Below are 14,249 nucleotides of genomic sequence, written 5' to 3'. Positions count from 1 at the left end.
ACGACAATTCAGCGCAACCAACATCCGCCTCAACAAAATCGACTGGAACAGCACCTGCGAATGTCAATAAATCAAAGCATAGGCGCAATTCAGCGGTCACATCGAGAAATCTGCTGAATATTGTTGAGTTTCGGAAGAAATTTGGCAGCCACACCAATGGCACCTTATACCAACAACAAACAACCGCAGCAGCAATGGCAGCCGCAGCCTTTCAGCAACGCCATCAGCAGCGACAGCAACAGCAGCAACATAATGAAATGCAACAACGCTTGCAAGCGCAACACTTGTTGCCGCCACCCCCGCTGCCGCCTCCGCATATGGTTTGGCCGCCGTTGAATGGCGATGGAATGGCTAGTATGTTGCCGCCTCCACTCAATCAGCAATTGCATCAACAACAACAGCAGCAACAACAACACCAACAGCATCGTTCATTAGTGGCGCCTTCATTGCCGCCGCCGCCCCTGTTGCATGGCACGCACGAAATGCCTCATCTAGGTGTTGGAGATTCGTCCTTATACCACCAACAGGCGAACCATATTGCGGACCAAGGCCTACTGCCGCCGTCCTTCGGCTGTCCTCCAACGATGCAAACCATGCCGCCCACGCATACACATCAACAACAACCATATTTTGATTTTTTCAACAATAAAATGAGTCTGCTGAATTGATGGTCAATATAGTGGAATTGATGTCAAAGTATAGCTGAATTAATATGAACATGCAGCTGAAGAATTCTAGTTGCAACTGAATGATCAGCGCTCTTTTCATGGCTGAGTAATATGCGATTTCATTCAGCGCTCGGTTTGAAAAAGCAAAAAACCACATAAGCGCCTGACAAATGTGTGAACCAGTCAATATGAAATTTATAGGACGTAAATGAAGTTCCGCACTTAAGCTCGTACTTAAGCCAAATTAAATTAACGTTTAGCTGAATAAGTTCAACGGCGTATCTGATAATAAGATTCTTATATCATATGAAATGCAAAAGTATAGTGAAGTACATACATATGTAAATGTGTAAAGGCAAACAGTAAGAAAATATTGGTTTCCTTATTTTTTATATCCTATATTTTATTTTAAGTTTTTAATTAAGTTTCATAAAGTGAAAATGAATTTTAAAAATATTGTGCAGGCACAAAACACAGGATATGCAAAATGGCGTCTATTGTTTCAAGCAAAATATTTCGATTTTTTAACGCCAAATTTAACTCTGATTATTACCTTAGCTTTGGACTGTCATCCTTCGTCAAACTGACGACACGCGTTCTTAAATTCAAACTTTCTCATGTTTTCATCGTTTGGCTCTAATTTTGTAAGTTATAAAAACGAGGAAATGATTTGTGAATTACATATTTTAATAACAAATTTAATTTAATTCGACTTAGTTAATAAAAATTAATTAAACATAATAATAAAATCTGATGTGAGTATTGCATATGTACTATATATGTGTATGAAATAGACCATCGTCAGAACGACTAAGGAGGACGTTAGTGTACAAAACAATAAACATTTCGTTCCAGGGTGAAGCAAAAATTTTGATGAGTTTTTTTTAGTATAAGTTTTTTCTGTAAATTAAATTTGAAACCTTTCGTTACATTGAATTTATTACCATTATAGTTTTTGATATATATGCTATATATTTCAAGGAGTGATTTATTTTTACATATACATATTACTTTTAATTTTAAATTCCTCAAAAAACATGTCAGTTCTTCCATTTGCTTTTTTTTTAATATTCTCATTGCGTATGGCAGATTAGCCAGCCAGTACCAAGCAAATACTCGAAATCTCGAAAATTAACTTCGAAACTATTTTTTAGTTTTACTTTTTGATAATATTTATTTTTAAGTTTAAATAAAGGGGAACCGAAGTATTTTTATTTTAAGCCCATTTCGGTTTTTTTTTTCTAGTTATATTTCAAACAGATTTTTGAGCTTAATTTTACATTTAACGTCAAATCTAAATGATCGGAAGCAAACAAATTCACAGAAAGTTCTTCAAACTATGAAATAAGCTAGCAGATGGGCTGAGTAGCTTAGCAGTTATTATAAAAGTTATTACAAAAACGAAAAAAAATTTTTTTTTAATTGTTTTGTGTTAGTTTTATTTTTCAAAACACATTTGAATGTATGTACATACTATACTTCAGTATAGATACAAAGTGGCACAAAATTAATCATCCAATTTAGCTTTCGAATCATTTTTTTTTTTTACTACATGTATAAAATTTGTTTGATTTTGAGTGATGGACATTTTTATTTTGGAATTTACCCGCTGCATTGCTTGTCTGTTCGTATACTAGAAAGACACGTGTCAAATATGATTTACATATGACGCCATTTGCAGAAATTATAAATCTTCTTCCGCCACCTTGCATATGTACAAATTTCAATGTCTAAAAAATTATATCAGAGAATTTTAAAAATGTCACCAAATTATACAACAAATGCCAATTACTGCAATTATAATTTTTTTTTTTTCAAAATCAATAAAAAGTGAGAAAAAACAGTATTTGAAACTGTATTTTTTAAGCACATAAACTGTATTACACAATATGATAAAAAGTGCAATAGTATATTTTCTAACCTCAAAAAAAAAAAAACAAAAAGTATCGAATTACACACACATGAAAACCTTTTCAAAAATACAATTTATAGTATGCTATTTTTCTAACTCATTTTTGGGCTTTAAAAAACAATTTACACCCACCGCTTGAAAATTAAAATTATTAAAGAATGCTTACTTTGAATTTAATAAAACTAAAACATGAAACACGAAACACGAAAACTTTTCACAAACAAAATCACATAAAAGCGGGCATCACTACGACGAGCATTCCACTAGCAGGCCCTGAAAAGTTATAAGTAAAAATAAATTAAAAATTGAAAAATGAAATTGAAAAAAGGGCAACAGCTTGCATTTAAGTGTCTGTCACACCCCCGCCTCTTTCGTGGGCGTATATTGCGTACACAAAGCAGAAGTATGAAGTAACTGTACTAAAGTCGTAAGTTTCGACGTAAATAAATGACGCAATTTTAGTAAGTAATCTAAACAAAACAAAAAAGAAACGTAATAAAACACAAAAATTCATGAAACTAAAATAAAACAAAAGAATTAATATTTAAGTAAAACATTGATTTGGCCTTATTAAGTAACTTATTTGAATCTTTAAACATACTAAAATTCAAGAGCCTAACCTAGTAAAAAAATGGTTAAAGTTAGTTTTTTAAGCTTGTAAAATGCGGCATTGCGTTGCTTAAGATAACAATTAATTAACTTGAAGTAAAGACGAAAAATGTGCACGTACATAAATAGGTACACAATCACACCATTAAAAACATACAATTTTCTGGACAAGCACAAAACAAACAAAAAAGAAACAAAAAAAGCGTTTGAATCAAATAATATAGCCAATTTTTTCATAAAACTTCCAAACACAAATTACTACACAAAAAACGTAACACTTAAAATTAAATACGAAATTTCTTAAAAAACCAAACGAACAAAGTTTGACTACTAAGGATACTTGTAAAAATTCATTGACAATAAGAAACAAAATATAAAGAGTTTCGAGAATTGTAAAAGAAAACACACAACCAAAAAAGCAAAACCCAAATTTACACAGTTATTTTTTGTGAATGCATACCCCATCTCCAAGTCCAAAAATATAGTAGCACCCCCCGCTTATGTTGAGCGCCGAAAATTTGAAAATTATGCTTAGCAGTAACACAAAATAAACTAAAACAAAAATACAGGAAATGCAATTACAACGAATCTAACTAGATTTACAATAGAGACAGCAAACAAACGCAAAAAAAACACAACTGCAGTGAAATTTTACTTTTTAAAATAAGAATACAAACAGCAAAAATATGTATTGAAAATTGAAGTAATTCAAACTACTTGAAAATAAGGTTTCCTAAACAACGAACACATTTCGTTTTTTCTTTTGTGCACCAAACGAGCACCACAATCAACGGCAAAACCGCAGAATTTATTTCCGAATAAATTTTACATATTATTCTTTTTTTTTTAATATAATTCGAATGTCAACGTAACTTGTGGCTAATTTGAATGCGCCTCTATTATTTAAATAAGTAATTTTAATTAAAAATTTGGTCTGTAGGTTTGGAAATTTTTTCCCACTAGAAATCATTTTCCTCATACCCTTACCACTACAAAAGCTAGAAAATCCAAAGACACTACGTATCATAAGCAACAAGCAGGTCAGCCTCCACGAGGGTTGCCGTTGCGTACGTACGCCTAGTTTAAATTAAGTTTTAAGCCTAGTTTTCCTAAGTTATCCCCTACTATATATTTCCTATGTCCAAGTGCTTAGTCGTACTTGTCTGTAAATATGTAGATTTATATGTATGTTTTTTTTTAACAGTGAATTCTAAGCGGCCATCAACTCGACTCGAAAGTGAAACCAAAGTAAAATGTAATGTAATTAAACACCCACATATTTACAGTAGTTAATAAATAATGTAATTTAATATCTAACATAAACAAGTTTAATAAAATAAAAGTTAAAAGTTAAATGTTACATTAAAAGAGAAACTTAATTACTAAGCACAAATTTTTCGGCAACGTGCAGGCGGCTGAAATAATTTGTTTTAATGCCTTATAAATCGTTAGTTATAGCAACAGGTTATATTTAATTAATAACAAAGCCAAAACAAAAACCAATTACCCAAAAAACAAAAAAAAAAAACATTGCAAAATTTCAATGAAAAGTTAAGTCAATAATAAAAATGAAAAAATAAGCACAGAAAAATTAAAGTTATTTTACAGCAACAGTGCCATACAGTTTTGTAAAGAACAAAAGCAAAAACAATATTGTTTTAAAATCGAATACATTCAAATATATTTGTATGTCGGTTTGATGCTGCATATACTTGCATAAGCGGTTGATTTTTCTTAAGGTTTTTTAATTATTGTTTAATAATTTTTTACTGCTTGTTTCGTTTAGCTTTTTAAACTTTTATTGTATGTACATTGTGCGTATGTATTATTAATTTTAAGTTAGTTTAAAAATTACATTTACTTATTCTTAAGATTTTTTAATTACATGCATATGTGTGTGCACGTGTATACATACAACCGCGTAAAATCGCTTGCAAGCCAATGTTTTAATTGAATAAGCAAAACTTAAGCATAATTATAGTTTTTTTTAAATACAATAAAGCATTAAACGTTATGCAAATATACTTAAAAAAAAAAACAAAAAAAAAGAATAAATAAATAATAAATAATAATAATATATGTATTAAAGTAAAGCAGTTAAGCAAATAAATGAATATATATTATATACAATGCATTCTTGCGTAAATGTTTTTTAATCAAAATAGTTAAAAAATAATGAGCGGAGAAATTGCGTTGACGAGCACAGCGACATAGAGCGATGTCGTTGAGCGAAACAAACCACACCCATACACACACATTTTTTGTCTTAATAAATTTACAAAATTATTATTATTATAACAATTATACAATTTACAATATTAAAAGAATACGAATGAATGGAGGACGTATAAATAAAACAAAAAGTTTATTGAAAATTAAAGACGTTGTGATTTTATTTCGAATGAGGGGAGAGGGGTGAAGTAATTTCATGGTGTTTTAGGCTTGTTCGAGCTGTTTACATTCCATGTGAAATTCTAGCAACTGTTGGGCGTAAAGTCTTTTAAATCGGCATCATACAAATTTACAATTTTGCACGATTTTTTTCATCATTTTCAAGCACAAATTAACGTTCACATCATTATTGGTAGTCTAGCGTAAGTGCACTAGCCTGCCATCCCAGAGGTTGTGGGTTCGAGTCCCCTACTTCCCCTGTTTCTAAAAAAAAAAACAAAAAGGTGTGTGTGTCAGCTCCGACACGCGACTGGAGTTTACTCCTTAAGAACGTTTACCGTGATATTTAATATGCAAAAGGAGTAAATGAAGACATTGGCCCCTATTATGAGCAACATTCGATCTTCGACTGTAGTCGAAAGTGCTGATCGAACGAATTTTCATTTGGTATTATGGTGCTCATTCGTTGAAGAATAGGACTATTGTGAATTTCGACCGCTCGACGCATTTACAATAGATAATTTTTCTCAGCTGATACAGCAAATCAAAATAAAAGAAAAACCGATTGTGTTGAAATTCTTTGCTAACAACATTTTTAAAAGTTAAAAAAAGTATTTTTTGTGAAAATGAGTACAGCGGAGTTGTGGTTCGACGATGGTGTCTGCCATCGCGAAGGGAGGAGAAGTAGAAAACATACGAAATGAAATTTTGAGAATATTATAGAAAAATCTAAAAAGTATTAAATAGAAACCTTTACGCCACAGTTTCTGTTTTATTTTTGTTATAAATTTTCTTTATTCAATTATTCGTCATTCGAAAAAAATATGTATTTCAGTTCCTCTATGTATTTCAGCCCATACCTACCAAGGGAAAAAATGTATTTCTATAAACATCACAAAAACAAAACCATTATTAACCTTAATCCATTTTGTTGCCGTTCTCACTGGTGCTCTAAGCAATTTAGCTCCGTTGTAAATTCCTCCCATTTTTTTACTGCTTGAACTTTGGTGCAAATCCTTTTTGCGAATTGTGGATTCGCCTTTCTAATTATTGTTTGGTAGTCACGACTTTCGACCTGCATAAAATTAACAAAATTAGTATATATTTATTATTTGGTTACTATAAAAATTGCATTCGACTCTAAATTCGGTAAACAACGAAAATTTCGATAGGGTTGCACCGCTCATAATACCAAATTGACATTCGATTTTCGATCTTCGACAACCAGCGAATATCGAAGATCGAATGTAACTCATAATAGGGGCCATTTTCTATATTACTGGAAAAATATAGGCTATGTTCAGAAACGCAGTATAATGCGCAGTACTTGCAGCGCTGGCAGCACTGTCAATGTGACAATTCATGCAACTGATAGATTTGTTGAAAAATTGCAAATAGATTTGTTGCATTTATGAACGCGCTGTGCAGTAAAATGGAATTGTTACTAAGTTTGGTCATGGACGATGTATGTGAGGAAAAAACCGATAGTCTTTTATTAAATTTAAGAAAAAAAAACCGTGTAAAGCTTAAAAGAAGGACATAGAAGGACATGCTCAGTCGGACTCTGAGCAGTAATTTTATCTCCGATGTACTGAAGTAATCACTAAAACCAAGAAAAGTATAATAAAATAAAGTTTAAATATCGTATTTTTCATCAATTTTTGTATTAAAAGCTAAAATAAATAATTAAAAACCCACTTTTCATCAGACATTGTACTAGCGTATTTATTGGCAGTGTGAAAATTTTTGCTGCAAATAATGCACGACTTTTGATACAAAAAAGACGTTTAAGAACGCGTTGCATTTGCAGTACTGCCATATTTGCATTTTTGAACGCACTGCTCACTCTGAAATGGTATGTTGCGCATTATAATGCATTGTTGAACATACCCATAAATTTATTTATTCTATTCGCTATAGTAAGCCACCTGGAATGAACAATTTTTTTGGTGTTTTTCTTTTTTAAGCTGTCGTTGCAATGTCCACTTGTAATAGCACTACAAATATCAAATAGGTATTTTTGATCCGTACTTAAATCTTTTTCACTGGATATATCTGGTAGTGTGAATATAATTGATTTATAATTGACGAAAGAAAGCTTCTCACAATCTTTCAATTTTTTCTCTATTTCACCGTTAAAGCTTTCAGACGTAGAGCCATCAAATGTCAAAGCGGTAGTTCATTGGCGTGTCATTGGCAGATGAACCATTGTAAGGGTTTTTGAAGGCAATCTCCTCCAAAGGTTCAGACGATATCACTGGTATATGTAGGTTCTCAACGAACGCACAAGCACTAGATAGGAAACGGAAATAAGCACCAAAATGTGGGCAGTGTTATTTCTGACTAGAAATCAGCAATTATATATTTCCTTCTGGTTGCTAATTTCCAGTGAGAAATAGCACTGCCTGCCATGTAGCGCTTGGTTGTTGGTGCAAACTTGTAGGAAATATATATTTCCTTGTGGGTGCTAATTTCCAGTGAGAAAAAGCACTGCATACCTTGTGGCGCTTGTTTGTTGGTGCAAACTTGTAGGAAATATATTTTCCTTTTGGGTGCTAATTTCTAGTGAGAAAAAGCACTGCATATCTTGTGGCGCTTGGTTGTTGGTGCAAACTTGTACAAAATAAATTTTCCTTGTGGGTGCTGATTTCTCGTGAGAAATAGCACTGCCTACCTTGTAGCGCTTCGTTGTTGGTGCAAACTTGTCAGAAATATATATTTCCTTGTGGTTCCTAATTTCCAGTGAGAAATAGCACTGCCTACCTTGTAGCGCTTCGTTGTTGGTGCAAACTTGTCAGAAATATATATTTCCTTGTGGTTCCTAATTTCCAACAAACAAGCGCCACAAGGTATGCAGTGCTTTTTCTCACTAGAAATTAGCACCCACAAGGAAATATATATTTCCTACAAGTTTGCACCAACAACCAAGCGCTACATGGCAGGCAGTGCTATTTCTCACTGGAAATTAGGAACCACAAGGAAATATATATTTCTGACAAGTTTGCACCAACAACGAAGCGCTACAAGGTAGGCAGTGCTATTTCTCACGAGAAATCAGCACCCATAAGGAAAATTTATTTTGTACAAGTTTGCACCAACAACCAAGCGCCACAAGATATGCAGTGCTTTTACTCACTAGAAATTAGCACCCAAAAGGAAAATATATTTCCTACAAGTTTGCACCAACAAACAAGCGCCACAAGGTATGCAGTGCTTTTTCTCACTAGAAATTAGCACCCACAAGGAAATATATATTTCCTACAAGTTTGCACCAACAACCAAGCGCTACATGGCAGGCAGTGCTATTTCTCGCTGGAAATTAGCAACCATAAGGAAATATATATTTCTTACAAATTTGCACCAATAAAGTAGCGCCACAAGGTAGGCAGTGCTTTTTCTCACTAGAGTATAGAAAAAGGGCATTGCGTCACTTCCGTCAGCGTACGCCAGTGATTCACACAATTTTACTACTCATATTTTTTTCATACCGTGGGCCTTATATATCGTTTCTTAACCCATTAAATCCCAACCTTATATAAAACAATTTTTTTTTAAATGCATTTATAAAACGTTTATTGAAATAGTGTAATTAAGCTCCTTAAAAAAAAAACACGAAAAAAAATCAAAGAAATGCATTTTTTGGGATGTACCCAATCGAGTACAATGGGATAATATGTATATACATTGCCTGTATATGAAAATATGGAGTATTAAATAAAAAGACACTTTCAAAGACTTCCTTGGTTATTAGTTCGGTTAACAGTATGGAAGTTTTTGAAACATTCTCTCTCTACGCAAAGGGCTACATTGCATAACTCGCAAATCCATCGAATTCTTTGGTGACACTCCCTGCACCTCAGCTGATTCGATATCCTTTTGGGAAAATGGTTATATGAGGAACCAGCTATTGATGCCGTTGTCGATCGTTTTGAAGATATGTCCCGGATATTATAATTGCGTAAATAAAATCGCACAATTTCACGTTAGTATTGCAACAAGTCGCATTGACTCTTACTTGCCATTTTATAAAGCTTCCATGCGTTTACTACGCACGAGCTTATCATTGTGGTGAAAAGAGGCCACCCCCATTTCTTTCCTCTAAACTTTATATTGTAAGTATTCAAAGCTTGGTCGTGGAGGTCAACTCCTCCCATTCCTGAGTTGTATTCCGCTATCAACTTCGGCTGATGGGCATTCACCTTGCGCCTCTCTTGTCTTGACCATCGTTTGACGGTATGTAAAGATTCAATTCTATCAAAGTTTGTTCCCACTGTCACAACGCTATTGTCATTCCACGTCACAAAAAATATTCCTGAGTCAGAAAACCTACAAAATTTGATACAAAACAACTATTCAAATAAATCATTATGATAAACTTACATAAAATCAAACGGGGAGACCGTTGCTTCTTTTGTAGTTCTTTGTTCGTTTTCAGAGGACATTTTTTGGTCCGCCGTTCACGAACAGTCCCAGTAGCCTTAAGTCCTTGTTCTTTCAAAATTCTAAGAAGGTCATATGACGTAAAGAAGAATCGAAAAATACGATTCCAAGGTTGGAATATCATCACGCAATATATTATCCTCTTCAATGTCCTCCTCATCTGTGTCCCAGTGGGTATTTGGCGGTATAATAGCGAAGTCAAAGTGTATTGTCGCTTGTGACAATATCGTCGGTGGCCACAGAAAGGTTGTGAAACCTCTTTCCGTAAAATTTTTTTACATCCATTACCAAATCTACATGAAATATGCACACAAAATATATATGAATGTTCCCACTGTACCCATGCGAGTACACTAGAATTTAAACCTACCCAAATGCACTTTTCCACAACTTTTTTCGTTTTTTTGGCATAAAGTATACAAATTATATGTATTGTGAATATTACAACACTGAACTTTTTCCGTGATAACTTAGATTTTGTCAAACAGAGAGCTTATTGCAAACTAAACCATGAAAAGAAGAAAAATAGCAAAGGTGCACGCAAAGACAAGTGAATAACGGATAACGGGACTCAAAAAAAAGTAGGAGAAACATGTGTATTCCTTTTCGACATTGCTCTGTATTATAAAGTGGCGAGTACATTTAAAAATTTGTAAGCGTTGGCTTTTGACGTCGTTTCGAAAAAGATGCTTTTTCTGTACTCAAGCGAGTACAATGGGATCGAATGGGTTAAGGAGTAAACTCCAAAAATCATTCCTCAACCCTAAAAAACGTATCCTTTCCATCCTTACTACCGCACAATAGTCAGCGCATTACTTGCATTGTGGCTGCTAAAACAAGCAAAAAACAAAGAAAAACACATAGTTACACATTGAATCAGTGGCGCCAGCAAGCGGAAACGGACGATAGCGGTAATAGTGCAGACACACGAAATTTAGTCCTCAACCATCTGTGCGATCCCTTTGCCAAAAAAATGTGAAACTCAGATGGCGCTCCAATCAGTAAGAAGGCGTTGTTCCTAAGCAACGACAGTTGCGCATTCCCACCACATAGAACTGTCAACTACCCTGTCAGAAATCCAAATAGGGGTGTGTACGAGCTGTGAAAATTGCGGTAGTGTTGCTTTTTATGACAGAGCATCACGTTCTACGGAACAAATTCGGCAACACTGGCAACGTCACGCTTTCGTTGAACAAAATGTTAACAATCTGTTGCTCATCACTAGCAAATCATACGCAACATAAAAATTTTCACGCGCAATTGAGATGGAGAAGGAAAAATAAGTTAATTTTGCAAAAAATGTTATTTTTATGTTCTAATATCAGAGAATGTTAATGCATTAACATTCTCTGCTAATATTGTTTATTATTTCTTTTGTGCTTAGCTTTTTTTAGCTTAGCTTTATAGCTTTACTGAAACCAAGTTGTTGGTCAGGTGTCGATTGGATATGTAAGATGAGTTTGTAAGTGGGAGGAAAAGGAAATCTGTTCTTTGGGGCAAAGTTTTGGATAAAATGAAAACTGATGCTCCAGATTTCAGCCCTATAAGAGTTCAATTACAGAAGACATTTTTAAAAATGGTCGCAACCTACAAAAGAATTAAAAAGAGAAACAAGTGTACAGGACGAGGTGCCACAACTTGGAAATTTTTTAATGAATTCGACGAAGTTTATAGCAGTATACATTCTATTTCTCCTCCATCTCAAAATCTGCAGAGTTCCCTGGACATTCCTTGCAACGAAATTATACAAGATAATGGAAAAGTTCATGAATGTCCAGGCAACAATCATCAATCCGGCATTGATTCTGATGGGGAAACTGATCACAGTCTCTATATAATGATAAAGAGAAGGATGTAAATGTTCGTAATAAAAAACGTAAAATACCAGGAACCGAGTTACTGGAGTTTTTGAAAAAAAAAGACTGTAGAGGAAAAGAGGAGATATAACGACGTTATGGCGCTGGAAAAAGAAAAACTCCAAATTGAAAAGGAAAAAGTGTCCAGAATGATGGAGTTTAGAGAAGTTCTAGATAAATTAGTGATATTACCATTCAAAAAAACTGGTCTGAGTCAATTTCAAAGACTTATTAGTATTGAATACTTATTTTTTGAATGAAGTAATGTTTTTTGTTTTAGTATTTAGTATTTTATTTACATGAAATAAAGTTTTTTAAATGAATTGTTATGAATTAAACAACATTTTCAACTCATTTCGTCTAGAAATTCCTTTATTGGTGTCATTGATATTGTCTGTAATTTCCGCTTCAGGATTATTCTCGCAATCGCCATTAGAATTTCGTGTCGTTCCAATATCTTCGAAACTGTTTTAATCTTCACAATTATTAATTATAAAATTATGCAATATAGCGCATGCTAATACCACTTGTGAGACGCTCTTTAGAGGTAATATTATATATCAATATGATTAAGTATTTTGAATTTTTGCCTTAAAATGTAAAATGCTTGCTCTATTAAAACTCGGGTAGAGCTAAGGTGATAATTAAACTTTTTGTCAGCAGAAGTGAGATGTCCGTTATCTCTATATGGTACCACTAAATATTTCGACAGTGGATAAGCGGAATCAGCTAAAATTATAGTTCCACTTGCAATTTCCAGTTGTAATGCCTTTGTAAATTGGACTATTATTCCCATGAGTTAGCGTCGTGGGAGCTTCCGGGAAACCCGATAAATACGCCTAAGAAACGAAGCCTACTATCGCAAATAGCCTAAAATATCACAATAGAGAAAAATTTGTATTAGTGTATACATATGCATTTCTGACATCCATGGAATATGCCACCAACCTGCATGATTATTGAATAATTTCCCTTACGGTCATAATAGCTTATAGCGTCATTCTTTGGTGTGTTAATCTGAAAGTGAATCACGTCCATGCATCCAATAACGAATGGAAAACAGTTCGTTCTAATTGTTTGAAAACTTTCCATTAAGTTCTGCCGTTGAATAATGCTCGGCCAAGAAATTTCGGTTTTGAGGCAGCATATTGTCTTGATGGTTTTGAAAAATAGTTTATGTGCTGTTCCTTTTCCAACATTAAAGCGATCGGAGATTTCCCTACTGTTGCCAAGTTTCCACAAGGTGATGTACAACGATTGTTCCAACAAATACTTGGTGTCAGCTGTGCACCAAAAAAGGCTTAGAGCGTAACTCGTAACGTAACTTTTAAATAAAATAACTTCGATTATACCAAATGCATATATATGTATTTATATAATCCAAATTGATTATTTACAAGAAATGTATGTCGAGTCATCCGAAAATGGGTAAAAAAGATATATTCAGGGTATAGTGCAATAGTTTCAAAAAAGTATTTCATTTTCCTCACTTGTCTTTGTTTGGAACAGTGGTTAAACAATAAGCCTTTTATCATACGTCTTCTCCTCCTATCTCTCTCATCTGCTATCAAATAAGTTAAAATTTCCATTTTTTAAGCAACACGTTCGACGAAAAATAAGCATTGCAGTATTGCTGCACAGTATCAGCTGAGTATCAGCTACAGAGCATCAGTAAAGTAACAGGGTTGCAATATTGCAGTAATTATTTAGCGGCTCGAACACACTCTAGATTAACGAAACCAACGCAAGACTGATGCTGAAAACAGTGAACGACGTCCGCAGTCCCTTACCGCAGCCCCTAACGAGCACAAAAACTCATCCCGTGAGAACAACTGCGTTCTTTTAATTACATATTTACACAATACATCGGTTTGTGTGTGTATGCGTTTGGTTGTATCTACACAATGTTCCCATTGATATTTTTGCGTACACACTTTTTCACACATCCGCGTTATCAGTTACAATTTTTCATTGTTTAATAAACCAAAGCCAAAACCCAACAAATGCAAATAGTTCATTTATCTATAATTAACATTATTCAACAGTGTTTTTAAGTTATTTTAATAAAAATTATAATTTTTCTAAGTTTATTTTGTAAATGATTTCGAAATGTACTGCTTGGCAACACTGTGTGGTGAGAGAGCACTCAGCTGACAGGGTTTTACGGGATTTTTCAAATATCGTGAAATAAAATCTACGATACTACGATACGGAAGGAAGGAATTTTTCATTTACATGGGGTTCTCATTAGTTTGATCGTAACAGCTGACAAGGGACTGCGTTTACGTCGTTCACTGTTTTCAGCATGAGTCTTGTCGAGGCTCTATGCTCCCAAGAGGAATGAACAAGGAAACAAAAATCTTTATTGAGGAA

At 33.8% G+C, this 14,249-nt stretch overlaps 1 protein-coding gene and 1 pseudogene across 1 annotated transcript; one reads left to right on the top strand and one right to left on the bottom strand.

Annotated features, from left to right (window-relative positions):
- Nucleotides 1-177: 177 nt before the first annotated feature.
- Nucleotides 178-1,375, top strand: LOC129252981 (YLP motif-containing protein 1-like). The gene has a single exon (XM_054891192.1). It carries the CDS (start codon nucleotides 195-197, stop codon nucleotides 666-668), a length of 474 nt encoding a protein of 157 aa, XP_054747167.1. The 5' UTR covers nucleotides 178-194; the 3' UTR covers nucleotides 669-1,375.
- A 10,827-nt stretch (nucleotides 1,376-12,202) lies between these two features.
- Nucleotides 12,203-13,375, bottom strand: LOC129242203 (uncharacterized; annotated as a pseudogene).
- Nucleotides 13,376-14,249: the final 874 nt, after the last annotated feature.

This window comes from Anastrepha obliqua, chromosome 1, assembly GCF_027943255.1.
Source record: "Anastrepha obliqua isolate idAnaObli1 chromosome 1, idAnaObli1_1.0, whole genome shotgun sequence".
Taxonomy (NCBI): Eukaryota; Metazoa; Arthropoda; class Insecta; order Diptera; family Tephritidae; genus Anastrepha; species Anastrepha obliqua.
This window is presented reverse-complemented; position numbering and strand designations above follow the sequence as displayed.